The sequence below is a fragment of the Epinephelus moara genome, chromosome 7, assembly GCF_006386435.1.
Source record: "Epinephelus moara isolate mb chromosome 7, YSFRI_EMoa_1.0, whole genome shotgun sequence".
NCBI classification, from domain to species: domain Eukaryota; kingdom Metazoa; phylum Chordata; class Actinopteri; order Perciformes; family Serranidae; genus Epinephelus; species Epinephelus moara.
This window is the reverse complement of record NC_065512.1, coordinates 6,464,009-6,490,920: the sequence shown is the minus strand read 5'-3', so window position 1 is coordinate 6,490,920 and position 26,912 is coordinate 6,464,009. Positions and strand designations below refer to the sequence as shown.

The window sequence follows — 26,912 nt, the reverse complement described above, 5'->3', positions numbered from 1 at the left end:
GGCGGCCATCGGCTTACCGGCGACGGAGAAGTCGGCTCCAATAATATCCTCTTCTTGGCGTCATGACTGCCCAGAAGTACCTGAACAGCCGAGCCAGCCGAACACAGGTATGTGACGTGTCAGAGGAGAAACGAGCCGTTCACGGCCCACAAACCTCACCGCACTTTAGGGACTGTTCTTTACTTATGAAGGGACTTGTCAGGGGAGGAGGGTGGCTGGTTGATTCTTATTTTATTTATTTATTTTATTTTGATCCCCCCTATGTTAATCACTTATTGATGCTGTTTTTGAAGTATGAATAAGTCAATAAGTAATTTATTCCATTGAAATATCATTGATGTATTATAGAAAAGTGATTTATCTTTTTATAAATGACAAAAGGCACATCTGCCTCATTTTCGCTGTGGTATCGTGATACTACTCAGAACCATGATATTTTCATTGGTATCGTACAGTGGGTCCCAATTTTGGTACCGTGACAACACTAATCTGGAGGGGGTTCATCTGCAAAAACTAATGAAAAACTAAACAACGATATTCGGTATTCGGCCAAGCGTTTAATATTATTCGGCTTCGGCTTCGGCCACAAATTTTCATTTCGGTGCATCCCTAGTATTTTGGATACGCAGTTCTTCGAATCTTCTCAGCCACTGAAACATCCACATTAACGCAGCAGTAGAATTAACACAAAAGCATCAGATAGAGAAGGAAAACAGGGAACATTTTACAGCTGCATACTTGTACTTTAAATAAGTTTATTTCATTTTACTTTAAATACTTAGACTTCTACCTCAGTGAACTTTTGAATGCAGAAGTTTCAATTGTAGCAGAGTATCTTCACAGTGTGGTGTCAGTACGTTCACTGCAGTAAACCATCTAAATACTGCTTCCACAGCTGTTTATCTGATCCTGAAACATTTAATAAGATTTACAGACAGACCAATAAACTTTATTAGATTTGTTTGTTTTGACTGCAGAGACTCGAGGACGGCGCGTTAGGGCCATTGTAAGTAAAAAAGTATACAGAGCCGAGGAGAGGGGTAATATTCTAATAAAAAATATGAATTTTCATCTCATACATTCACAACTTTAACCTTGGAAACTAAGAGGTTTTTATCAGAATATTTCTCCCCTCTCTGGCTCTCTATATATAACTTGCCACATATGTGCCATAGCAGAGGCTCTGATGAGGTTTCTTAAAAGAGTAAAGTGAGATACAAGCAGACAGGAGAATAAAGTGGATGATATTTCAATGTTTCCTCCTCAGTCTGTGTCTAATAACAGACACACTGAGTTCAGACACACAGCTGCAGTTTGATGCCTTTTATGGCAGTGTGCTGTGTGTGTGCGTGTTCGTTGTTTATAACTACACACACACACACACACACACACACACACACACACACAGATGTTCTCTGTCTCCTCAGTGTTAATAGTCAGTGTGACCTCAGGTGACCTCTGATCACATGATCACAGCGGTCCGTCTTGTGTTTCCGTCTTTGAGTCGGTAAAACTTTATTCAGTCAGCTGAGATGATCCGTGTGTTTGTCTTGTTTCAGCAGCAACAGACAGGTTCGCTCTGTGCCGTCAGGTCATACTGTCACATCTTCATCACTTTAAGTCTTCATCTTCATGTTTCATCTCGTGCAGAGGATGAACCCTTTAATGACCATGTTATATATATATATATATATAGTATGTGGCTGTACAGACCACTGCAGCCTCTAGAGGTCAGTGTCATCCTGCATTTACCTGACTGAACCCTCCCTCCTCCTCCTCAGATAAACCCGACCCCCCAGCGAAGGTCCCCGCAGCCTCAGACATCCGGCGGTCCAGTCTGACTCTGTCATGGTACGGGCCGACCTATGACGGAGGCAGCGCCGTGCAGTCCTACAACCTGGAGATCTGGGACTCTGTGGACAAGCAGTGGAAACACCTGGTGTCCTGCAACAGCACCTCCTACAACATACAGGTGTGTTAGTGATGTCATCAAGCAGCACGTCCCCCTGACCACAGGTGGAGACATCTCAGGCCCTCCTTACATTCACACAGAACAACTTTTATCACCACCTACTGGCCCTGCAAGCCTTAGGAATCATTTTGTGTTTTAATGGGGGTTGAGATATTTTGTAAAACAAAGGTCATCAATCAATCAATCAATCAATCAATCAATCAATTTTATTTATAAAGCCCAATATCACAAAACCTTTAACGGGGGAAAAAAACGGAACTTTTAAAACTGAGGGAAAATATGTTTTCAAAAGTATCCACACAGACAGGATCTTAGAAAGGGAACAAACATATCTTCAACATGTATCCAGACTAAATCAAGTGTGTTTGTGCCTCTAGAACCTTCTTCCAGAACGTCAGTATAAATTTCGCATCCGTGCGGAGAACATCTACGGAGTCGGAGAACCAAGTGCCGAATCTGAACCTGTGACTGTTGGACTAGTGGACGATGGTGAGTAAGCTAAAAAAACACTAACTTGACTTCCTTTATCCCCGATCCTGGTCTGTCACAGGTCTGTTCCAGGTCATAGTTGGTGCTCCAGGTCATAGTAGGTGTTCCAGGTCATAGTTGGTGTTCCAGGTCATAGTAGGTGTTCTTGGTCATAGTTGGTGTTCCAGGTCATATTTGTTGTTCTAGGTCATAGTTTGTGTTCCAGGTCATAGTTGGTGTTCTAGGTCAAAGTTGGTGTTTCAGGTCAAAGTTGGTGTTCCAGGTCATAGTTGGTGTTCCAGGTCATAGTTAGGGTTCTAGGTCATAGTTGGTGCTCCAGGTCATAGTTGGTGTTCCAGGTCAAAGTTGGTGTTCTAGGTCATATTTGTTGTTCTAGGTCATAGTTGGTGTTCCAGGTCAGAGTTGGTGTTCCAGGTCATAGTTGGTGTTCCAGGTCAAAGTTGGTGTTCTAGGTCATATTTGTTGTTCTAGGTCATATTTGTTGTTCCAGGTCAAAGTTGGTGTTCCAGGACTATGTCAGCTTTACTAAACCATATTAAACCAAACTGAAGTGAATGTGACTGAACTAAACCGACTAACTGAACTAACTGCTGCTGTTTGGTCCGTCCACCAGAGGAAGAGGCCGAGGTAGAGGAGGAGGATGAAGGTACAATGCTCTGACTTTCTCATAACAGCGTAACATAACAGGACGTGATATCATTGGAGCCCCACCTCTGACCTTTGACCTCTGTTTTCTTAGACTCAGAGAAGGAGCCGGACTACAGAGATGTGACCATCAGAACAGACACGAAGGTGAAGGAGCTGTATGACGTCGAGGAGCGGCTGGGGACGTAAGGCTCCGCCCACTCACATCTCACCCACAATGCACCTCTGCTTCTCTACACCCATGATGGATAAAAAAAAAAGGTCTTTAACCGTGGAGTAAAACCAGTGTTGTGTTTGTGTGACAGGGGGAAGTTCGGTCAGGTCTTCAAACTGGTGGAGAAGGCGACGAAGAAGGTCTGGGCGGGGAAGTTCATCAAGGCGTACTCGGCAAAGGAGAAGGAGAACGTCCGGCAGGAGATCGGCATCATGAACAGCCTCCATCACCCCAAACTGGTCCAGTGTATTGATGCCTTCGAGGGCAAGTCCGACATCGTCATGGTGCTCGAGATGTACGTCACGTTTACTCTGAACAACAACACCGTCAGCAGGGATTCTGGTGACAGGCTGTGTACATTTACTCAAGTACTGTAGGTACAAATTCCAGGTACTTTTAGGGCCGACGTCACGTTATTATCTGGAGGTGGACGAAGAAATGGAGCGTTATATTTCTACATGAATTGACCAACGGTTAAGTTAATCACACATTCACTCTGCTCGGCGCTCTGCTGCTCTTAGAGTGCGGTGCTCTGAATAACTTAACGGTACATTCAGACAGCGCTCCGACACACTGAATGAATATTTCTGAATGCATCACTCGCATCATCTTCCTCCATTGTCTACAACAGGAAAACAGAACTTGCTAGCTAATGTCTGTGGAGAATTGTTTTGCCTCAAGCTAAGCCCCGCCCACCAAAAAACATTGTACTGTTTACTAGCAGTAAAAGGGTCTATACTTGTACTCCACTACAACAAAGTCCACCTACCAGCTCCTCTAACGCTCACTGATCAACTTGTATCTCGTTTGTTTAATCCTCAGTAAACTACAACTTTATTTAACTTTAGTTTTGTTCACATTAAACGAGATATAACAGTTTAATTGATGAGCTTTATAGGAGTATTTATCAGTGTCAGACAGAGCCCTTCAATATAAAACCCAATCTGGAACTCCATGTACGGAATACTGTTGTGTCTTCGATGAAATGTGAACCTGCAGCTGATCTAGGAGCAGTTTGATGTGGAAACACAGACTAGATGTTTTTGTTTCAGAGAACGTTGGAAAATAATTCTGTGGCCAACTATGAGAGGAATGAGAGCGACTATTTCCTGTCTGCTAATTATAGAGCCGTGATGGACAGACTGCTCCAAAAACACACACTCAGAACAAATCATCTGCTGATACTGTAAAATATTGAACTCTTAATGTCTGGTGTTTCAGCAGAACTCTTCAGTCTCATCTTGTTTCTTCCTTTACTCGGATAAACAGACAGGAACACATTTACAATGTTTGTTACTCAGATAAACAACTGAAGGAAAAACACTGAATATCTGATAAGGTGATAAAAACTGTTTACATTCAGACTCTTATTTTGGTAGGGCTGCCCGCTGTTCCTGTCAGGTCTGATAACGGTCGAATCTGAAGCTTCATGGCTGATACAACAGAGACAGTTTCACATCAAGAAAAACTTTTGGTTTTGGTTATAAACGGCAGCTTGCGTTTGTTTTGGCCACCAGGGAAACCCTAAAGATTTGGGATCTAATGTATTCAATTCTTTCAGTTTATTGCAGCATGTTTTGTGTGTGTCATGAAAAAAAATCACTGATAAAGCATCAGTCTTGCTGTAAAAGGTTTGAACGTGAAAAACTGTAAATGAATGTTATGTATTTTTGTTGTGTTTAGCCGTGGCTAGAGACATTATGTTTTCCGGTTATTCGTCCATCCCTGCCTTACCTGTGAATGCGATATCACAAGAACACCTTGAGGGAATTCCTTCAAATTTGGCACCAACGTACACTTGGACTTAATGATGACATGTCTAGATTTTGGTAGTCAAAGGTCAAAGGATACTGTGACCTTCAGTCCCCCTCATTTTCATTAATGTGATATCGCAAAAAAAACTTGAGTGTTTCCTTAAATTTGACACAAACGTCCACTTGGACTTAAATATCACTGATTTCATTCTCATGAATGTGATATCTCAATAAAACCTTTGGAGAGGTTCCTCAGATTTGTTCAGTTGGACTGAAAGATCAACTGATTCCATTTTGGTAGTCAAAGGTCAAGGTCACTGTGACCTTGCCCCTGTCTTATTCTTGTGAATGTGATATCTCAAAAAGACCTTCACAGAGTTTCCTTGAATTTGGCACAAACTTCCACTTGGACTGAAATATCACTTATTTTATTTTGGTAGTCAAACGTCAAGGTCACTGTGACCTTGCATCTCTCATTCTCGTAAATGTGATATATCAAAACAACTCTTTGAGAGTTTTTGCAGATTTGGCATAAACTGCCACTTGGACTGAAAGATCAACTGATTAGATTTTGGTGGTCAAAGGTTAAGGTCACTGTGGTCGAGGGTCTGAAGACCTTGAAGGAAATTCCTCAGATTTGGCACGTTCCATTTTACTCAAAATCAACAGATTACGGACGTGCAGTAGCTCACTTGGTAGAGCAGGCAACACATGTACAAAGGCTACATTCTTGCTGCAGGGGTCATGGGTTCAATTATGAACAAATAGCAACCGGGTGTTTTTTTTTTGTTGTGCAGGATCTCAGGCGGCGAGCTATTTGAGCGCATCATCGACGAGGACTTTGAGCTGACGGAGAGGGAGGTGATCAAATACATGCTGCAGATCATCGACGGAGTCAGCTTCATCCACAAACAGGGCATCGTCCACCTCGACCTCAAACCAGAGAACATCATGTGTGTCAACAAGACCGGCAGCAAGATCAAACTCATCGACTTCGGCCTTGCCCGCCGACTAGGTGACCAATCACTGTGGGAGGAAGTTTAATGTCTGGAGTTTGTTGCAGAATCTTTGATGTCACAGGATTTGTTGATCCAGATTGAAAAATCTTTTCACACAGTGATGTTTGGTGACAAATATTCTCAAAACGAATAAATAATGTTAGCTTTAGCTCTACTTTATCACTGACATAGCATGCTAATATTAGCCTTCTTGATCACTAAAATACCAGGTGATACCTTTACAACACTTACTGTATGTGACAGTTCCAATGCTTGTCAGCATTTTAGCTAAGCTAACATACCACCATGTAGTGCCACAATCAGTATAAAAACTCATTCAACACTTTACTTGATGACAAATATTAAAAACTAATTCAGAATCCCTGTTAGCTTTAGCTGTACTTAACCTGATAATGATTTTTAATGCTAACATAGCATGCTAACATCAGCCCTCTATCACTCCTGTTACACTTAAGTACCAGGTCATTACCACAATACCTGGATGCATGTGACCCTGCCAACCCTCGTTTGCATTTTAATAAGCTAAACAGTTTGTTAATATAAGGCTAAGCCTTAAATGTCCTAAAATGGCTACCTCAGTACTTATTGATTGTTATCGACATTCTCTTTCTGTCCTTTAACAGAAAACGCAGGAACTCTTAAGGTTTTGTTTGGGACTCCAGAGTTTGTGGCTCCAGAAGTGATCAACTATGAAGCCATCAGTTATCCCACTGACATGTGGAGTATAGGAGTCATCTGTTATATACTGTGAGTCTGTCCAACACAACGTAGCTTCTTATTTAGCTTCTTATTAAATGTCTTATTTACTTATTTAGCTTCTTTTCTGATTCTGGTTTAGCTTCTTTTAGCTTATTATTAGGCTTCTCATTTAACGTATTTACCTTCTTGATTTGTTGTTTTTAGCTCATTATATTGTTTTTCTTTAATCTCACTCAGTTTTCTCTTTTTTCATTTCTGTCTGCATTTCTAAGCATGGGGTATTTGTTTAATTTGATTTTGCTCAGTTCACTTCTGTTTCCTTTAGCTCAGCTTCACTCTGTTTTATCTTATAAATTTCTTCTTTTTTTGCATAGCTCAACTTCATTTGTTTTTTTATTTTTATTTTCCCTTTAGTTTCTTTTACCTTAGCTTCACTTAGCTTAGCTTCTTTTTGTTGTTGTTTTTTGTTTTGGGGTTGTTTTGTTTCTCCTTTTGTGTAGCTTCTTTTTACTTAGCTTGATTTAGACTAGCTTAATTTTGTTTTTATTTCCTGCCCTTTAATTTAGCTTCTTTTAGCCTAGCTTTTCTTAGCTTATCTTAATTTATCAAGTTCTGTAATTTCCCTTTTTCAACATTTAGTACTTTAGCCGGCTGATATTTAAGGTTAGCTTAATTTCATTTTATTTTAGTTAAGATTTTTTAAGCTTAGCTTAGCCTTTATTTTGTTTTATTTTATTCCTTTAATCTAGTATTTCAGTTCATCTTTCTTTAACTTAGCTTAAATCACCAGGCTTTGTTTATCCTAATTTAACGTTTTATTTCTTTGTTGTAACTTTAGCTATAATATTTATACATAGTTTTAAGGTTAAGTTTTTCTTTATTTTATTCTGTTCAGTATTTCATGTAATTTCCTGTTTAACGTTATTTTCCAATTTAAATATCTAACCTTTGAGTTTAAGCTCTGTATCTACAGTTTTTTCTTCTTCTCAGTGGTTTTCTGTTTCGTGGCCTCTGTATTTTAGTTAAATGTTGCTTAGTGAACTTTATTCTGGTTCAGTTTGGTTCAGTTTGGCTCAGTTTTGTTCCCCTGTGTTTATCGTTCTCTCAGGCTGAGCGGTTTGTCTCCCTTCATGGGCGACAACGATAACGAGACTCTGTCCAACGTCACCTCGGCCACCTGGGACTTTGAGGACGAGGCCTTCGATGAAATCTCAGACAACGCCAAAGACTTCATCACCAACCTGCTGAAGAAAGACATGAAGTAAGAACACAGTGTGTGGCCGCCATCTTTGATTGGATACCACCAACATGTTTAGATATGAAGCCTCACTCTGCGTGTGTGTGTCAGGGCTCGGCTCACCTGTGCTCGGTGTTATGAACACACCTGGCTGAAGCAAGACACCAACACCATGAAGGCCAAGAAGCTCTCCAAGGAGAGGATGAAGAAGTACATCCTGAGGAGGAAATGGCAGGTAAACAACAACAACATGAGGACAGAGACATGATACAGTGTATTTACAACTCCTGATGAGGAGTGATTAAAGGTTGTTAAAAACAGGAACTCAAAATAACCAACTGAAATTAACTGTTTCTTCTTCTGTGGCAGAAAACGGGTCATGCTGTCCGAGCCATCGGCAGACTGTCGTCCATGGCCATGATGGCCGGAGTGAGCGCCAAGAAGGGCTCCCCCACCGAAGGTACAGACTGATGGGAATGAACATTGTTGTTCAGTGGTGTTGTTTTTTAAAAATACACAGCTGACTCTATGTGTGTGTGTGTGTGTGTGTGTTCTCGCGCGTTCAGAGGATAACCAGTTCCTGGAGTGTTTGGAGTACGAGCAGAAGACGGAGTGTAAGCCGACATTCAGCTCAGTCATCAAAGACGTGGAGGTGGTGGAGGGCAGCGCCGCTCGCTTCGACTGCAAGATCGAAGGTACAACACAACGAATACAAGTACACAACAAACTTCTGTCAGACTTCACCAAACAGATGGAAACACTGAACAGACTCGTTAATAATGAAGATGTGTGTGTGTGTGCAGGTTACCCCGACCCAGAGGTGGTGTGGTACAAAGACGAACAGCCGATCAAAGAGACCCGACACTTCCAGATCGACTACGACGAAGAGGGAAACTGTAGTCTGGTCATTTCAGAGGTCAGAGGTCGCCTCCATTATTATTCAGTGTGTCTGCAGTGTGTCACTGTGACCTTCAACTTACCCCCAAAACTTTTGTGAACACAATTTCTGAAGAACACCTTGAAGGTTTTTTTTTTTTTAATTTTCAAATTTGGCACAAACGTCCACTTGGACTCAATAGTGAAGTGATTGGACATTGGTGTCACAGGTCACTGTGACCTCATAAAACCCGTTTTTATGCCTCTGCATAGGTGATAGCCGTGGCCAGAGGCATTATGCTTTTGCGTAATCCATACATCTGTTACATCGGAAATTTCTTCAAATATGGCACTAACATCCACTTTGACTCAAAAATAAACTGATTAGATTTTGGTGGTCAGAGATCAAAGGTCAAGGTCACTGTGATTTCACAGAGCTTGGCTGAAGGCATCATGTTTTCAGAGAGTGTTTCCCTACGTCTGTACGTCCATCTGTTCCATTCTTGTGAACTTGATATCTTAAGAACGCCTTTCATTCATTCTTCAAATTTGGGACAAATGTCCACTTGGAGTCACAGATAATTTTTTTTTTCTGTGGTGTTCATAGGTCAAAGGACAAGGTTACTGTGATCCCGTTCATCTCATTTTTGCGAACGCAATATCTCAAGAACGCCTTGAGGGAATTTCTTCAAATTAAGCTCAAATGTCCACTTGGACACAGGGATGAACTGATTAGTTTTTGGTGGTTAAAGGTCAAAGTCACTGTGACCTCTACCTATTAGCAGATTTTCAGAGACATTTAACACTAAATCCACTTTTTAAAGTTATAATAACATGTACAGTTACTTTATGACACTAAAGACACTTAACTTTCCTCATTAATTCTCATATTTGCTGATGTAAACCTGCAGGTGTCAGGCGATGACGACGCCAAGTACACGGTGAAGGCAGTCAACAGTCTTGGGGAGGCAACGTGCACCGCTGAGCTGCTGGTGGAGGTGATGGCTGGAGAGGAAGAGGAGGAAGAGGAGGAAGAGGAAGAGGAGGAATAAATCAGTGTTGGTCTGGACTCCCACAGGAAGCGTAGGAGGAGGTGGTGCTTTTCTTCAGCTTGTCCGACCTGAGTAGGAAACACTTACCCATAAATAACAGATTGTGATTGGAGGAGCAGGTGGGCGGGGTTTGTATTGACCGTGTAATGACAGTATTTAAAAAAAGTCTCTAACTCACCAGTCAAACCACACACCGAACAGCGCAACTATAATCTCTTTTAGTGATGGTCAAACTCTGCCCACCTGACACCTGGAGAACAGAAGCCCCGTCCCTTTCAGGTTAGCCTCTATTCATTGGTGGGTCTCCTCTTACATTGTATTTCATTGCTTTTTCTTAATGACGTATAATTAAAACAGGATACCTGGGTTTTCTGTCCATTCTTAATATAATATTTAATATTGATTCTCGCAATTTTAAATAATTTTTAGCATGAGTGGCGCCTTGGAGCAATGTCTTGATTAGCAGATCTCCATTTTGAAAAAAAAAAGTAAGTAAACTAGCTAGTAAACACTGATCTTAAATATTCCAAAAATCTGTTTTTAACCCAGTGTCATGTTTCAGGTCTTCACCAAAGACCGAAAAAACCTTTCTGGGGAAACTCACTGATGAAGAGTTGCTAGCTGAACACATACTAGTCTTTAACTTCAGTTTGATGCTTATGAAATGTGAAAACGTTTATTCATCATTAACGCTGAGCTCCAGCTCCCAGGGCCCCGTCATCAAAGACTCATGGGAGCTGTAGTTGTTGTCATTGTTTGCAGGGCGTGGGGCTTTAACTGTCTGTTTAACCAACCCATGAAAACTGTACTGTATGTGAACCAGACCTGCTCCCTGTGGGAGTCCAGGTGAGGAAGAAGAGGGTATGATGGAAGAAGTGAAGAGGAAGAATGATGAAGAGCTTTATATTCACAGAGTTGGGCCACGTCAGAATAAAGTGGCTTACTGTGAAAAAGCTCCAATGACTCCAGACATCAAGACAGAACTCCAAAAGTATTTAAGTTGTGTTAGCGTCGCAGCTAACGGTGTGGTGAAGACGAGAGGGATGAAAATTACATTTGTCACCTAAAGATGATCCAGATGTTACTGATGATCCCTTCGAGAGAGTCAGACAGCTAACTAGCATTAGTTAGCAAACATAACCCCTACTATTGGTAGCCCAATAGCTAATAAACATTAGCTAATTAGCAGCAGAGGGTAGGGCTTTGACAGCTTAATTAAAACAGTTTCAACCACAAGAATAAAATTAGTGCAAACAAAACTCAAATCAGTTATTTAAAGATTACTGAATGGTCTAATTATGTACAGAAATAATTGGATGCAACCCTAAAGCTAACAGGTAACAGCTAACAAGCTAACAGCTAACAGTGCAGGGTATACAGAGGTATACAGAGGTATACCCACCTCTTTTTTCTGGCAGTTTACAGTATACCAACCTATCAGCCAAAAAGCCAGTGGAATATATAGAAGAGTAAACCCACTTCCTTCCCGATAAAATACCCATCTAATTACTAGTACACCCACCTCTTGGACTACACTAAACCACGGCTAATACTGGTTTGCTAACGTCAGCTAATAAACATTAGCAGCAGACATCTGAGCTGTGAGAAGTGAATTAAAACAACTTTGGTCATATAAATACATTTTATACAGAATATATGACAGATTAGTTGAAAAACTAATAAATCAGTAACTGCAACAACAAAGCTAACTTCAGATAGAGCACTAAGTGGAATTGGTTTGCTGACATCAGCTAACAAACATTAGCAGCAGACGTCTGAGCTGTTCAACTGATGTTAGCTCGCTAGCTAAGAATAATTATTAACTAAGGTCTCTGCTGAGGGGGGTGAAATAAATAATTTACAGGTAAATAACTAAAGGACCCAAACAGTAGAAAAGGGAATGAATGTGTAAGTAATAAACTAGAGGTAACTTTAGATGGAGCTCCTTAACATTTAATGTTAGCCTGACTGTTAACTGTTAGCTGACAGCTGTGAACCACGCGAACATGGTTTGTAATGAATAAATAAACAAATTAATTATAAAACTAATAAATGTATTAATCAGTTATTAAAGTATTAAACTGGATTCAGCCCTAAAGCTCATTTTAGCTAATATTTGTTAGCTAACCTTAGCCTGACTGTTAGCTGACAGCTGTGACCCATCTGAACACAGTTTGTAATAAATAAATACATCAGTTATAAAACTAATAAATATATTAATCAGTTATGAAAGTATTAAACTGGATTCAGCCCTAAAGCGAACATCAAATGAAGAAATATTTGTAGCTATGGTCGCTGAGGTTAGCTCACCAGCTAATACAAATTAGCTCATTAGCAGCAGAGATATAGGGTGTGAGAATTAAAACAAGGGATAGAAAAAGAATAATCAAATAATTAAAGGTTTGGACCGTCAGAATACAATTTGAACACAATGACCAAGAAAAACACAGTTAGCTTGGTAGCTAACGTTGGCATAATCCACTTCACACAGTGATGTTAGCGTAGCTGTCAGACCTGTTTTGATTTGAGCGTTCTCCGTGTTAGTCTCAGATTAAATTTTTATGTTCTACAAACGTTACCTAGACTTTGGTTAAAATAGTAGTGTAGTACAGAAGAACACCAGGAAGTGATAACGTTTACTTCACCACACAGGGTTTATGGGTAATGAAGTCTTCCAAGTTCAAACAGTTTCGTGTTGTTGCCACTCTGAGCTGCTACAAACCGAATGCCTTAACGCTGACGTGACCTCGCTCTGTAAATATAAGGCTGAGGGTGAGAGGCAGAATGGTGACAGTGATGATAACTTATATAACAATAACCCATTTGTAGTCTATAATCTAGCTGCTCCCTCTTTGCATCCGATGTGTTCAGCTGAGAAACGTTGAATGTGTCTGTTTGTTTCTTCTCTTCTGTTTGAGCACTTTTCTCGTTACGTTTGTATTTTTGACTTCGACAGCAGTTTTACCAGCTGACATCACCTCCGCCTTACGTTGTTCGCCTTAAAGCAACGAGGTGACGCTTTTAACGATCGTCTGGGTGATTTAAAACTTTTCTACCACACATTTGTCACGTCGTGGAACGAAATAAGTCTTTTTATCTTGAAAAGACGTTCGTTAGCATGTATAGATGATCGTCCAGAATACCCAGAATGTTTTATCAGCTCACTGAGTTTTAAAACTTAGCACATGTTGAAGTTTAGTTTGAAAACACCCGGACATTTTGAGATTTTATGAAAATCATGATAGTACAAGACGTTTTCTCATAATCATGACTCGTGATCATGTAATTATAAACACATTTTCACAATGTCTTATTACGAGATACGAATTTCATAATTTCATTGTATCTATTCTGAGTTTGTTGTTATGTAATATTAAACATCATGGTGACACAAAGAAGGAAACACTTTAAGAATCACAGTGATGTCATGTTTGACAGACAAAACGATTTTATATTTTTTTTACTGAGCGTTCAGGACGATAGAAATATCGAGGGAATTTTATTGATTTGGCTCAAAGTGAAGTTCGACCAGCAGCTCCAGATGACCTTTGACCCCTTGGTGTGTGTCTGGTAGAAACCGGATGTGATTTAAAGGCGTCTCTGGTGAGCTGACGTGTTTGTGTTCACGCTGATGTCGAAGTCGTATCTTTAACTTTTTTTTCTTTGTTTTTTCTTTTTTGCCACATTCCAGCTGTTTGTGCTTTAAAACATTTATTTAAAGGTTTTCAGGGCTGATTCAGTTTTCAACCAAAAACCAAAGAAACTTCTTTACGAATTCACAGGTGTGTGTTTGTGTGTGATCCATCTAATGTTTAACCCTTTCCTGGGCCTGTGTGTGTGTTTGGTGGTTGTTTGTTTTTCAGAATGTTTTTATTTTTAGACTTATTTAATGCACAGATTCATAATTCTAATATTATCATTTGAGCATCCGTCTTCTTGGAGATCTTCTTCGCCACCACTTAATTTGTCACTGTTCTTACAACTAAACCAAGCAGTGGAGTCACTCCTAGACTGGTTTGTTTTTGTATTAGATGTATGTAGATTATATTTCTCTAATTTTTATAAATATATATCAGTTTGATGAACTGCAGATGACATGTATGAGAACACTACGACTGTAGTTACTCACAGATACCAAATAAATTTATCACAAAACCAAATGGCTGCTGTGGTGTCTGATGTTCCAGCTGACATTGTGAACCTGATGTGTTGTAGCTACGTGTTTTTCTCTGTGTATTTCTTGGTGTTGTTTGCTGACTCTGGTGGTTTCAGAAAATTGGAAATAAATGGTGTAAAAAAGATAGGCTGCATCAAACTGTTGCATATATAAAATAAATAGTGGATTGCACCTGAGGAGCAAAATGATTTAATTTGTATTGATTAATCAGCCTAATGGCATGCAGGTGAAAACATCAGTAACTCAAATAAGCACTGGTTCCAACCAAGGTCTGCAGAAGACCATCTCTGAAGCAACAACACCTTGTCCAACCTTGAAGCAGATGGGCTACAGCAGCAGAAGACCACACCAGGTGCCACTCCTGTCAGCTAACAACAGGAAACTGAGGCTACAATTCACACAGGTTTTCTCACCAAAACTGGACAATAGAAGATTGGAAAAACCACATTCAGATGGAAGCATGGATCCATCCTGCCTTGTATCAACGCTTCAGGCTGCTGCTGGTGGTGTAATGGTGTGGGGGAGATTTTCTTAGTACCAACTGAGCATGGTTTAAACACCACAGCCTACCTGAGTATTGTTGCTGAGCGTGTCCATCCCTTTATGACCACAGTGTACCCATCTTCTGATGGCTACTTCCAGCAGGATAACGCACCATGTCACAAAGCTCACATCATCTCAAACATGACAATGAGTTCACTGTACTCCAATGGCCTCCACAGTCACCAGATCTCATCATGGATCAACTGTGTGATGTCATCATGTCAATATGGACCAAAATCTCTAAGGTATGTCTCCAGCACCTTGTTGAATCTATGACACCAAGAATTAAAAAGGGGGTCCAACCGGGTACTAGCAAGGTGTACCTAATAAAGTGACCGGTGAGTGTTTTTTGACCACTTGTTAAATTAAAGTACGCGTTATTCACGAGGCTATTCACTAGATTTACATCAGTAAGTTTAGCTGATAATACTTTTCAGTGGAATGTAACTTTGAAAATGTAAGAGCATTCTACTGATGATGATGAAGATGATAATACTTTACATTTTAATGTATTGCTGTTACTTGTAACTGAGTATTTTTCAGGTGTACTACAGTAACTGACCTGCAGTTCGTCCTGCGGCTGTAGTACCAATATTGTACCAGCGGGTGTCGCTGTCGGCTCGCGCTCACACAAACAACCGGAAATGCTCGCTGTATCCACTGCAGTGGCGATAGATCCGTAAGAAGTTAAACTCGGAGCTGATTTTTATTTTCCGTTAAACCAGGATGGCGGGCACGGCGCTCAAGAGACTCATGGCCGAGTATAAACGTGAGTGAACGAGCCGCCTTCAGCCAACAACTTTTAATGTTAGCAAACAGGCTAGGCTAGTGAGCTCCTGTAATCCTCCCGCACCAAACTCCATTTAAAAAACTGTAGATTTTAAGTTCAGTGTTGCTCCTGGCATTGTCGTTCATTTATTTTAAGAAAGCTCGAAACTTATGTTTACATGCAAGTTAAATCGGCATCACTGTCATACACCCAGTAGCATTAACTGCGTTAAAATAACATCACATAAGTTGATTACGTAGCTGGTGAGCGCTCTCCTGAGATTCCCTCGTAGACTCGAATAATGCAACTTTTAAACCTCATGATTAATTTAACACAAATACAGGGCAGTGAAATCATTTGTTTGCATGCCGAAATAGAGATTATAAGTCATAAACCTGCTATTAAACGTTAAAGGTCCATAGCGACGGTATGAAATATTTGTAACGTCTGATAATTCTAATTTTGGTAGTTTTGTAAATGGAGTTTGGTGCACTTGAAGTACTCGGAGCTAGCTCTGCGTGCTGTGTTAGCTGAGAGGATTAGCTTCAGTGTTATGTTGATATTTAGTCCTGTTTTATCAGTTGATTGTTAATATAATGTTAATTAAGATGAGGCTGTGATGGTACGTGTTTGTTAGCTTGTCAGTGTTAGCAGCTGTTCCGCCCACCTCTGTAGTTTTAACTGTTAGCATGTTAGCTCAGATGTCATGTTTAAACTCATGTTTCCGGTTTATTTGTCTCATGATGTAAAGCAGAGAGACTCAGAATAAGTGTGTTAGCAGAGTTAGCTTCAGTCACAAGATAAATGCTATTTACATTAGAGGTCAGAGGTCACAGCCTGGGTTTACAGCATGCTAACCTGAAGCTAACCTGGAGCTAATGTGTGTGTTTGTGTTTCAGAGCTGACCCTGAACCCACCTGAGGGGATCGTTGCAGGTGAGACTGTTTGACCTGACCAGCTTATGTGTGGTTTATTAAGTATTTACTTTAATTATCAGTTATTTTGATGATCATTTTCTTCATTAACAGACAAACTGAGGTCCCAGTTGATATTTTAAAGTGTCTGTTTGGTCTAAAACCAAAAATATATTCAGTTTACTTTGACAGAAAACATAAAATCTTCATATTGAGAAGCTGGAACTGATGACTGAAGCATTTGGTCTGAGAAATGACCTTAAGGTTGAGTTTCACTGAGAGGTGTTTGTGCTGTATCATCAGTTGATCAGCATGTTTTATTCATCAGTGATCCGACCTGTCTGCAGTAAACCTCCTTTATATCTGCAGAGTGACTTCATTGTTTCACCGACACTCAGCCGGCCGACAGTTCTACACAGACACAACGAAACAAAAGCTTTTAATGATAATAAATGTAACTGATTCCTAAAGTGAATAAACAGCAGCTGTGGTGGAGAGCACTGAATCTCTACACTTTTTCAATGTTTTATGAACCGTGAATATTTTGGCAGTGCTGGAAGTAGATCTTTAACTTCAGTAAATACTAAAGTGTAAAAATACTCTGTTCCCAGAAACAGTCCTGGGACCAGTTGCAAAAATCTATTTAAGATTTTCCTTTAAATCCGATTTAAGGTTTCATTTTAAAAAAGGAACAGTTCTAGTGCTCCTTTAGGTAGTTCTTACAGTCTTTAGTAAAGTTTTAGCAGTCCTTTAGGAGGTTCTAGGGGTCCTTTCAGATACTGCAAGTCACAGCGGTAGGGAAGGAAGGAGCAAACTTAAGGTGCTTTGTGCAACCGGCCCCTGGATTCAAAATGTATTCAAGTACAAACGTGAAAATCAGCATGAAAATATAAGAGGAGCAGAAAACTGAAATACTCAACTAAAATTCTTATGAAGTTGTACTTCAGTGCAATAAAATAAAAGTAAAATGTTGTTTTCTGTCCATCGACATGATTAGATTCAATTTTAGATATCCCTCTCATAAATACTCCCCGACGACCTCCTGCACAGACCGTAAACAGTGTGTGTTTGTTTCTGCAGGTCCGGCCAACGAGGAGAACTTCTTTGAGTGGGAGGCTCTCATCATGTGAGTACAGATTGGTGTGAATGAAACAACTTTGTCGCCATGGAAACAAGCATGTGATCAGACAGAACAACATGTAAACAGGATGAATCAGTGAGAGAGTCTTTGTACAGAGAAACTGTTCACAGATCAGATCCAGACTTCACTCACCGAAACACTGTTTCCACAGCCGTCCACATGCTTATGTCATCAGGCTGGAGTCAGCCCGCAGACCAGAGTGACATACTGAGGAAATTTTAGGTTAACTTTTTTAATTTAGATTTTTATTTAGAACAAATTTGGAGCAAGTCTTACAGCACATCATAATTACAAAGTTATCTGTTTTTCCTTTTTTTTCTTCTTTTTTTTAAATTAAGTAATAAAGTGGTTAAATACAAATAAAACATTTGTTATATCACTATTCATACATTCAGACAGGTATAATTAATAAAAATAAACTTACTTAAATTAAACTTAGGACATTTCAAGCCAGTATTGGTAACAGTATAAGGCAGGAAGAAATAAACAAATTGATTGATTTAAAATAAATTAAAATAAACAAAAACAAACAAACTTGCACACACCTATAAAAATAAAGATAAATAAATGGGTAAATAATTAAAAAATAAAAACAAAGCAGTAATAGTCGACACCACTTTTTCAGTCAAATTATTTCCTCTATTTAGATACATATTCAAGTAAACCAGAAGAGCCCCTTGCTGACCAGCTGCATAATGCAAATACAGATAATAAATAAAGAGCAGTTGGGATGGTGTTCTCGCTGCATTCAGGTGCTCTTAAACAAAAATAACTTATATTATTACAAACTAGGTACATTTAACATTTGAGTAGCTCAACATAAACTTAAGGTGAGTGGTGTTTGTTAACTTTTAAAAAATAATGATATCAGTCTGTTGAAGAGAAGTTTAAAAATTAGCTGAATAAAAAGACGAACATGATACGTCAGATAAAAGTTGAGAGGAGCTGCCGAGCTCAGCCGACCAGAGACAGTTAACGGAGCACAAAATAAACCATCACATTGATTTGTATCTTGAGGTGTGATTCTGTATGTGACCAGCAGGTGTCGCTGCTCTCACAGTAATCACACTGTGACACACAGTCCCAGTCACAGTTCTCAGGACCCCTAGAACGCCTGCAAGGACCCCTAGAACCTCTGAAAGGGCTGCTAGAACGTCTTTAGCACCCCTAAAATGTCTGGAAGAACCCCTGAAACCTCTGGAAAGACTGCTAGAACGTTTGTAAGAACCCCTGGAACGTCGAAAAGGGCTGCTAGGACGTCCCCAGGACCCCCAAAGAGTCTGTAAGGACCCATAGAGCCACTGTAAGGGCTGCTAGAATGTCTTTAGCACCTCTAGAACCTCTGAAATGACTGCTAGAATGTCCTCAGGACCCCTTAAACATCAGCGACGACCCCTGGAACCTCTGAAAGAACTGCTAGAACATCTGTAAGGACCCCTGGAACCTCTGAATGGGCTGCTAGAATGTCTTTAGATCCCCTAGGATCTCTGTAGGAACTTGGAACCTCTGAAAGGACCACTAGAACTTCTAAAAGGGCTGCTAGAATGTCCTCAGGACCTTTAAACATCTGTGAAGACTCATAGAATTTGTGAAAGGGCCGCTAGAATGTCTGTAAAGACCCATATAACCTCTGAAAGGACTGCTAGAACATTCCCAGGACCCCTAGAACATCTGTAAGGACTTGTAGAACCTCTATAAGGACTGTTAGAGCCTCTAACACCTCTTATTGTTATGATCCTAAGAACACTTACAAAGTCAGCTAGAACTTTCTAAAGGACCTCTAGAATCTGTTTTACTTTGGTTTCCAGTCTGTCAATCGGTGCTGTACTTGGAGAAGCTGCAGTGAACGTGATGCCAGTGAAGGCAGCAGCTGGGTGCCATCATCATCATCTGTTGTTGTTGTTGTTGATGTTGATGTTGATGTTGTCATCGTTGATGATGATGATGTCGTTGCCGTGCCAGCAGCTTCATTCTGCCCTTCAATTTAACCTGCAGCTCATTCACAGTCCAACAGTGTGACATCACCGTCACCACATCCCATAATTACCTGAGACATGCCTCGGGTGTAACTGTCACACTCTCAGGTGTTCCAGGAGTCTGTGTCTGACCCACACAGTGTCAATAAAGTTGGATCAAATCCAGTCTGAACTGATGATGATGATTTGAGCTGCAACAATGTTGATTAACAGGAAATACATTTTTATAACTGATTAATTCTTGAAGACATTTTTAATCAGAAATATCCAGAAACACACACGTGATTATTTTATCTACATGTAAACTGACGTCATAATGATCTCTGATCAGTGAACACATCAGTCTGACAGTCCCCTGAAGGCAGCGGTCAGTATGTCAGTTGACTCGGTGCAGCTGCAGATAGCTGAGCTGAGACTTCCTCTTCTACTTCAGATAATCTCTATAATCACATATCTGCAGATACATATGAAATACGCTAATTAAAATTAACTTGTGGTCTGATCATAGCCGATGGGCTCTGAGATTGCACTTCAGCCGATTTCACTTCACACAGACTGTTTACTTCCTGCTCAAACGTGATTGGTCATCATTGTTCAGACTACAAACAGAAACCTCGTCCTGTTCACAGATTTATGAAGAGAGATTTAGAGATGAGACTTTATCAAACAGTGAACTCTGTGTTGTTTTCAGTTTGATAAAACACCTGCCTCAGACGTGCTGATTGGCAGAGCACATAGCCAATCAGAGAGTGAGGTCAGTCACCTGTTTAACTGACGGAGGAGGAGTAAAAATAACCTGCAGACAGATGAGGAGACCGATAACTGATGTATTCAGATATTCAAACATCATCTGAAGTCTGATAATCAACACAGAGCTGCGTGACCCTGAACACATCACGATAACAATACACAAATACACACACTGATACTGATACTGCGTCCAAAAGAGTACCGACTGATACTGATCATTGATCACTGATCTGTACCTGACTGTTTCATGTGATGCAGCTCAGTGGTTTTGTTCTTCATGTGAAGATAAACAGGCAAGTGATGAATGAAAACAGAGATCAAGATAAAGTGAGTCAGTGAGGGTTCTCCACCAGAGCCAAACCTCAAAGTCTGTGGAGAACACTGTCGAACTTGTAGCTCCAAAATCTTTCAGATTCAACCACCTTAAGGACTCCAACAATCTATCGAACACCCTCTAATGGTCACTAGAACCCTCTGTAACCACAAGAACTCCCTTAAGGGCTGCTAAAATCCCCCAAAGAATGGCTACAATTCCTTAAACAACTTCTAGAACCTCCCGTGACCATAAATACCCAAATAACTGCTAGAACTCCTGTAACAGCTACTAGAACCTCCTGCAGGAACTGTAGAATCTCCTAAAGGGCGGCTGAAATCTCCTTACGTACAGCAAGGACCTCCCAAAGGAACCCTTGATCATCCTAACCTAAAGGGCGACTAGAACCTATCTTTCACCACTAAGACCATCAAAAGCACTACTAGAACCACCTCAGTGACCACTAGAATCTCAAAGGATCCCCTAGAACCTCTAAAAGAACTGCTAAAACTTTTCAATGAACTGCTAAAACTTGGTAAAGGACTGTAAGAACTATTTAAAGGACCCATAGAATCTTTTAGAGGAATCCTAGCTTCTCTTAGAAGAACCTGAAATCCTCCTGAAAAACCACTAGAATCTCAACGGACCACTAGAGCCTCCTAAAGGGCTGCAAGAATGTTTATAAGGATTGATAAAACCTCTGAAAATACTGCCAAAACTCCTAAATGCACCGCTAAAACTTCCTAAAGGATTGTAAGAATTACTTAATGACCATTAGAACCTTTGAAAGAAACCCTCGGTCCTAGACTGCAAACCCTAAATCTGCCTAAAGGACCACTAGAACCTTTGAAATGAACCCTAGAGCCTCCTAGAGTCCTAAATCACCCCAGAGAACCACTACAACCTCAAATGACTGGAAACTCTGCGAAGTAAGCTAGAACTTCCAGAAGGACTGCTAGAACTACCTCTGTGACTTCTGGAATCTGAAAGGACCCCCAGAACCACTTAAAGGGGTGCTTGAATGTCCATAAAGACTTCTAGAAACCTCTGAAAGGACTGCTAAATCTTTTCATGAATTGCTTAAACTTTCTTGAAGACTGTAAGAACTACATAAAGGACCACTAGAACCTTTAAAAGGAACCCTATATCCTCTTAGAGGGCCCCTACAACCTCAAAGGACCTTGGGAACCTATGAAAAGTAAGTCAAAACATCCTAAAGGACTGCTAGAACTACTTCCATGACTTCTAGAATCTGAGAGGACCCCTAGGATCTCCTAAAAGGCTGCTTGAATGTCCATAGACATTCTAGCAACCTCTGAAAGGACTGCTAGAACTTTTAGATAAGACTGTAAGAACCACATAAAGGACCACTAGAGCTTTTTAAAATAACCCTAGAACCTCTCAGAGGACCACTACGACCTCAAAGGACCCTTGGAACCTCCCCAAAGTCAGCTTGAACTTCCTAAAGGACTGTTCAAACCTCTTCTTTAAGCACTAAAACCAACTTAGAGACCGCCAGTACTTCCCAAGGGAACACTCTGACCTCCGAAAGGGCTGCTCAAATTGTTAGGACCGCTAGAACCTCTGAAACGACTGTTGGAACCACTATAATTTTCTAAAGGACTGTAAGAACTACGTAAAGGACCATAAGAACCTCCAACAAGAACCCTGCATCCTCTTAAAGGAACTCTAATTCCTCCTATATGGCCACAAAAACATCGAATGACACTTAGAACCTCTCAAGAGACTGCTAGAACAGATTCTGATCACCCTCTTTGTTCCTGTTGTCTGTCTTGTCTTCAGTTTTTCAGATGTTGTTCTGTACCGTGTTCTGTGATGTGTTCCTGTGGAGATGAAACGTTCTAACCCTGTTGTTCTCTGTGTTTCAGGGGTCCTCAGGATACATGTTTTGAAGGTGGAGTGTTTCCAGCTGTCCTCAGTTTCCCCTCTGATTATCCTCTCAGTCCTCCCAAGATGAGGTTCACCTGCGACATGTTCCACCCCAACAGTGAGTCTGTTCATCGTCAAACATTTTTTCTCATGACGATCTGAGCAGACGAAGCTCAGATATTTAGCTTCTGGACAGAACATCTCCGTAGTAACAACAGAAACCTGCAGAGATTCTGTGTTGGTCTTTAAACCTGTCATTTGGCCTGTCAGGACACGTTGCACTGTTAGCATGCTGTTAGCATATTGTTAGCATGCTGTTATTAGCGCTGTGATTAGTGGCCTGCAGCCTGAGCCATGATGTCACAGCAGAGAGACAGTCTGAGCACGCTCCGTACTGATTAGAGGACGGGACGCTCGCTGGTGACCCATCATCATCATCATCATCATCATCATCATCATCGCACTGACACACACACACACACACACACACACACACACCAGCATGGCCCTGAGCTGAACTTCCTGCTGTAACTGTATCATCTGATCCTCCATCAACAAACAGCAGCAGATAAAGATAAAACACGTGAAGAAGGAAACACTGAGCAGGGCTTCACACACTCTACCTGTCGGAAGGAATCTTCATCATCCTCATCATCATCATCACACAGTTACAGCAGGTTTTATTCACGTCAGTCGACACATGAATTATTCTGAAGTTTAATTTTATTTAAAGATAAAAACTTGGAGCTGCAGCAGCGACTGCAGGTTGATGGTTTGATTCCTGCAGCTGTTAAAAGCTGCAGCTTTCAGAGAGCATGAAGTACCTCCATGACAGGAGGCCAACAGGAAACACTGATCACAGCCTGATAACACACCGTCAACACACGTTTGATGGTTGAACCATATTCACTGATAATCTCTGATCTCCTGCCTCACCTGACGTAAACACTCACAGACGCTCAGACTTCTGGATATGTGAAGATTCACTGAGCAACAGACCGAACTCAGTGACTTTACTAAATGTCTCAACCTTTTAAAAGTGAATCAGCTTTTTAGAGAAGTCACTCCGAGTGTTCAACAAACTGTCTTCACTTTCAAAAAGGTCTACCAAGTCTCCAACGTTTAACAAACTTTAAACTTTCAACGCAGAAAACTAAAGTCTCAACTCTCAATAAAATATGTTTTAACAAAAAAGCTCAGCTTTTACAAAAAATGTATCAACTATCAACAAAAATATCTGGACTTGATAAAAAAATCCATTTTCAAAATCTCGACTTTCAAAAAACTTCAACTCAAACCCCTCAAAACCTCAACTTAACAAAAGGCTGAACTTTTAACAAATATCTTTTTTTAAAGATATGTTTTTTGGGCATTTTGCCTTTAATGGATAGGACAGCCAAGTGTGAAAGGAGGTGAGAGAAAGAGGGGATGACATGCAGCAAAGGGCCACAGGCTGGACTCGAACCCGGGCCTCTGCGGCAACAGACTTGTACATGGGGCACCTGCTCTATCCACTAAGCCACCAACGCCCCAACAAGTATCTTTCAAGTTTCTATGAAAAAGTTAAACTTTGAACAAAGAGCCAAACTTTTGGCAAAAACATGTTGAAAAAGCTGCTTGACTTAAAACAATAAAATCTTGACTTTAAAGAATTCGAATTCCAACAAAAAAAATTTCAACTTCAACAAAAATATCTTGATTTTCAACAAAGAAAAACGAGACTTGACGTAAAATTCTTAAACAAGTTTTAACAAAAAAAAATGTTTAACTTTGAATGAAATAGATTGGCTTTCAACAAAAACAAAAAAATCGTGACTTTTAACTCAACTTAACAACTTTTTCTTTTGTTTCTATGAGAAGTCGCCCAACTACTGTAAGAGACTGTCATTTTGGGTATAACAGGGTATAAAAAAACAAATAAATAAGATTTTAAAAAAATGCCACAATTTGCCACAAAATCTTGACTTTAAATAAAAATATTTCAGCTTTCAACAACAAAAAAATTCAATATAAAAATCTTGACTCAAAGAAAAAAGTTAAACTTTGAACAAAAAGTTTGGCGTTCAACAATAAAATCTTGTCTTTTAGCAAAATTGTCTGAACTTTATATAAAAAGTGTCTCAACTTTCAACTATATATATATAAAAAAAAAAAAAAAAAGTCTTGACGTTAAAAATCTTGTGATGATGAAACGTTATCCTCTGATGCTAAGGAGTTCCTCCTGCTCTCTCCTCCTCCTCTTCCTGCTCCTCCTCTCTTCTCCTCCTGCAGTCTATCCAGACGGTCGGGTGTGTATCTCCATCCTCCACGCTCCAGGTGACGATCCGATGGGATATGAGAGCAGTGCAGAGAGGTGGAGTCCAGTCCAGAGTGTGGAGAAGATCCTGCTGTCAGTCGTCAGCATGTTGGCAGGTACGACACCTTCATCACATGATTCATCGCACGCTTCAGTACATGGTTTATTACCTGGATGTATAGATTGAGTCATACAGGATTTTAAAGATGGATCCTTGTTTCCTCCTTTGTTTCCTTGCCTCCTCTCCTCTCAGAGCCGAATGATGAGAGCGGAGCGAACGTCGACGCCTCTAAGATGTGGCGTGAGGACAGAGAGCAGTTCTACAAACTCGCTCAGAAGATCGTACGTAAGTCGCTAGGCCTTTAGAGATGATGTCATCAGCGTGCGACGTGTTTCAGAAACACTCCTCTTTAACAAAACTGCAGCATCGACTTAATGGAGATCTGAGCATCTTCCCCCGTCACCATGGAAACCAGTAACATACACATACACACAGAAACACACAGAGTGCTGCTGAGACGGACAGATCAATGAACTGATGGACGGACATTTTGATCAATAAAGAATCCAACAAGCTACACAACTTTAAATTTACTAAACAGAAGAAGAAGAAAACCAGTCGACAGGAGTCATGTGATGACATCATCATCATCATCATCATCAACTGTGTGGATGCTTCACACCGACAGCAGCTGAAACAACACCTGCATTAACACACAGGTCACAGATGAACACTGACGACAATCAACAACAGCAATCAACAATTAGGGACATAAAATAATCAATATATACTATATGTATAAAAATTATTAAAATTTAGTAAAATTAAAAATCCAAAGACAAACTCGATTTCCACCCTGAACATCAAACAAAAAGTGGAAATAATTTAAGATTTAAAGTGAAATAAAGCTCAGGTGTGACGTCTTCATCACACCAGCAGACCTTTAAATAAAAATGTCTTTATTTTGAAAATCCTGCAGCACTCAGTTAAGTATCAGCTTGGCCTTAAACATTTCACAATAAAGGTTTTTTTTTTTTTGTTTGTTTTTTTTAACCAAACATTAATAATAATTGATAAAGCAGATAATTGATGGTCGTAACTGCGGTGATGTTTCCTGCTGCTGTCGGTCTGATGTGTGTCGGTCTGAAGCTCCTTTAGCTTCTCTCAGTTGGACTTTATGCACTTTATCTGAAGGACGTTTGTCTCCGTCTGTCTTCGGGACGCCTGGACGTATTCAGAGGACGAGCTCCGGCTGCTTTAAGGGTGTTATTATATTTTTAAGAAATGAAGCTGGATGTTCTTTGTTTGCTTTTAAAGTTACAGACGAGACGATGAGAGTTTCTTTTAATTTGTCTCTTAATTTGAAAAAAAAAAAAATAAACTGAGGGAAGAAAAACAGACTCATGTGTGGTGTTTATTTATTTATTTACTTTTTATTAGATTTTCAGGAACATCAATTATATCTATCAATAAAGAAGCAAACACAAGACGTATGAAATAAAATACATTCAAAATTAAATAATCATAGGGGGGAAAGTAGTGTGGTAGTATGGAGGGGTTTTTTTTACACTTTATTAGATTTCAACAAAAACAATCAACTCAACTCGGTTAGGTTAAACTTTGAACAAAAAGTCTGGTTTTCAACAATAAAATTTGTCTTTTGGCAAAAACATGTTGACATAAACTTAAATTTAACTTTCAACAAAAAAAAAGTAATTTTTTAACTGAAAAAAATCGGCTTCAACAAAAACATTGATTTTTAATATGATTCTCAATTAAAAAAAGTCAAGCTTTGAATGAAATCAATTGGCTTTTAACAAAAACAAAAAAAGTTAACTTTTGACCTTCAACCTAATATTTTAACTTGCATTAAAAACGTTGACTTTCAATGAAAAAAAAGTTAAACTTTGAGCAAAAATTTTGGTTTTCAACAATGAAATCTCATCTTTTGGGGGGAAAAAAAAAAAATCACAACTCAACAAAAAATCTTGAGTTTAAATAAAAACATCTGAACTTTACATGAAAAAGCGTCTTGACTTTTGACTTTAAACAAAAACAATCTTCATTATGTATTAAAAAGTCTCATGATAGAACCTGTATCAATATACAAACATACACAAGACACATAATAAAAGACATTAAAAAATAAAGATAGTGTAGAAAGTAAAAAGTGGTGTCGTGGTAT

General features: G+C 39.8%; 2 protein-coding genes across 3 annotated transcripts in view; both read left to right on the top strand.

The window, feature by feature from the left end:
- mylka (myosin, light chain kinase a) overlaps nt 1-14,117 on the top strand; it is a 72,365-nt gene extending 58,248 nt beyond the window's left edge. The window contains exons 24-36 of one of the 2 annotated variants that reach the window (XM_050049249.1): nt 1,782-1,972; nt 2,350-2,461; nt 3,075-3,107; nt 3,201-3,291; nt 3,412-3,615; nt 5,872-6,089; nt 6,717-6,840; nt 7,901-8,053; nt 8,141-8,264; nt 8,399-8,489; nt 8,596-8,724; nt 8,833-8,945; nt 9,817-14,117. In XM_050049249.1, the coding sequence (XP_049905206.1) occupies nt 1,782-1,972; nt 2,350-2,461; nt 3,075-3,107; nt 3,201-3,291; nt 3,412-3,615; nt 5,872-6,089; nt 6,717-6,840; nt 7,901-8,053; nt 8,141-8,264; nt 8,399-8,489; nt 8,596-8,724; nt 8,833-8,945; nt 9,817-9,957 (1,724 nt within the window). In that variant the 3' untranslated portion in view covers nt 9,958-14,117. The remainder of the gene's footprint in view (nt 1-1,781; nt 1,973-2,349; nt 2,462-3,074; nt 3,108-3,200; nt 3,292-3,411; nt 3,616-5,871; nt 6,090-6,716; nt 6,841-7,900; nt 8,054-8,140; nt 8,265-8,398; nt 8,490-8,595; nt 8,725-8,832; nt 8,946-9,816) is intronic. The other variant, XM_050049250.1, reaches the window with a different exon arrangement.
- Nucleotides 14,118-15,302: 1,185 nt separating this feature from the next.
- Nucleotides 15,303-26,127, top strand: ube2g2 (ubiquitin-conjugating enzyme E2G 2 (UBC7 homolog, yeast)). Its single transcript, XM_050049258.1, has 6 exons — nt 15,303-15,446; nt 16,346-16,381; nt 17,441-17,486; nt 22,430-22,548; nt 24,702-24,842; nt 24,980-26,127. The coding sequence occupies exons 1-6, from the start codon at nt 15,404-15,406 to the stop codon at nt 25,090-25,092; spliced, it is 498 nt and encodes a 165-aa protein (XP_049905215.1). The 5' UTR covers nt 15,303-15,403; the 3' UTR covers nt 25,093-26,127.
- The last annotated feature ends 785 nt before the right edge of the window (nt 26,128-26,912 follow it).

Bases quoted from the DNA above. Each gene is read 5' to 3' on its own strand.
- ube2g2 (XM_050049258.1), top strand. From the start codon at position 15,404: ATGGCGGGCACGGCGCTCAAGAGACTCATGGCCGAGTATAAAC. The intron at 17,487-22,429 runs GTGAGTACAGAT...TCTGTGTTTCAG, and splicing joins GAGTGGGAGGCTCTCATCAT to GGGTCCTCAGGATACATGTT. The intron at 22,549-24,701 runs GTGAGTCTGTTC...CTCCTCCTGCAG, and splicing joins CGACATGTTCCACCCCAACA to TCTATCCAGACGGTCGGGTG.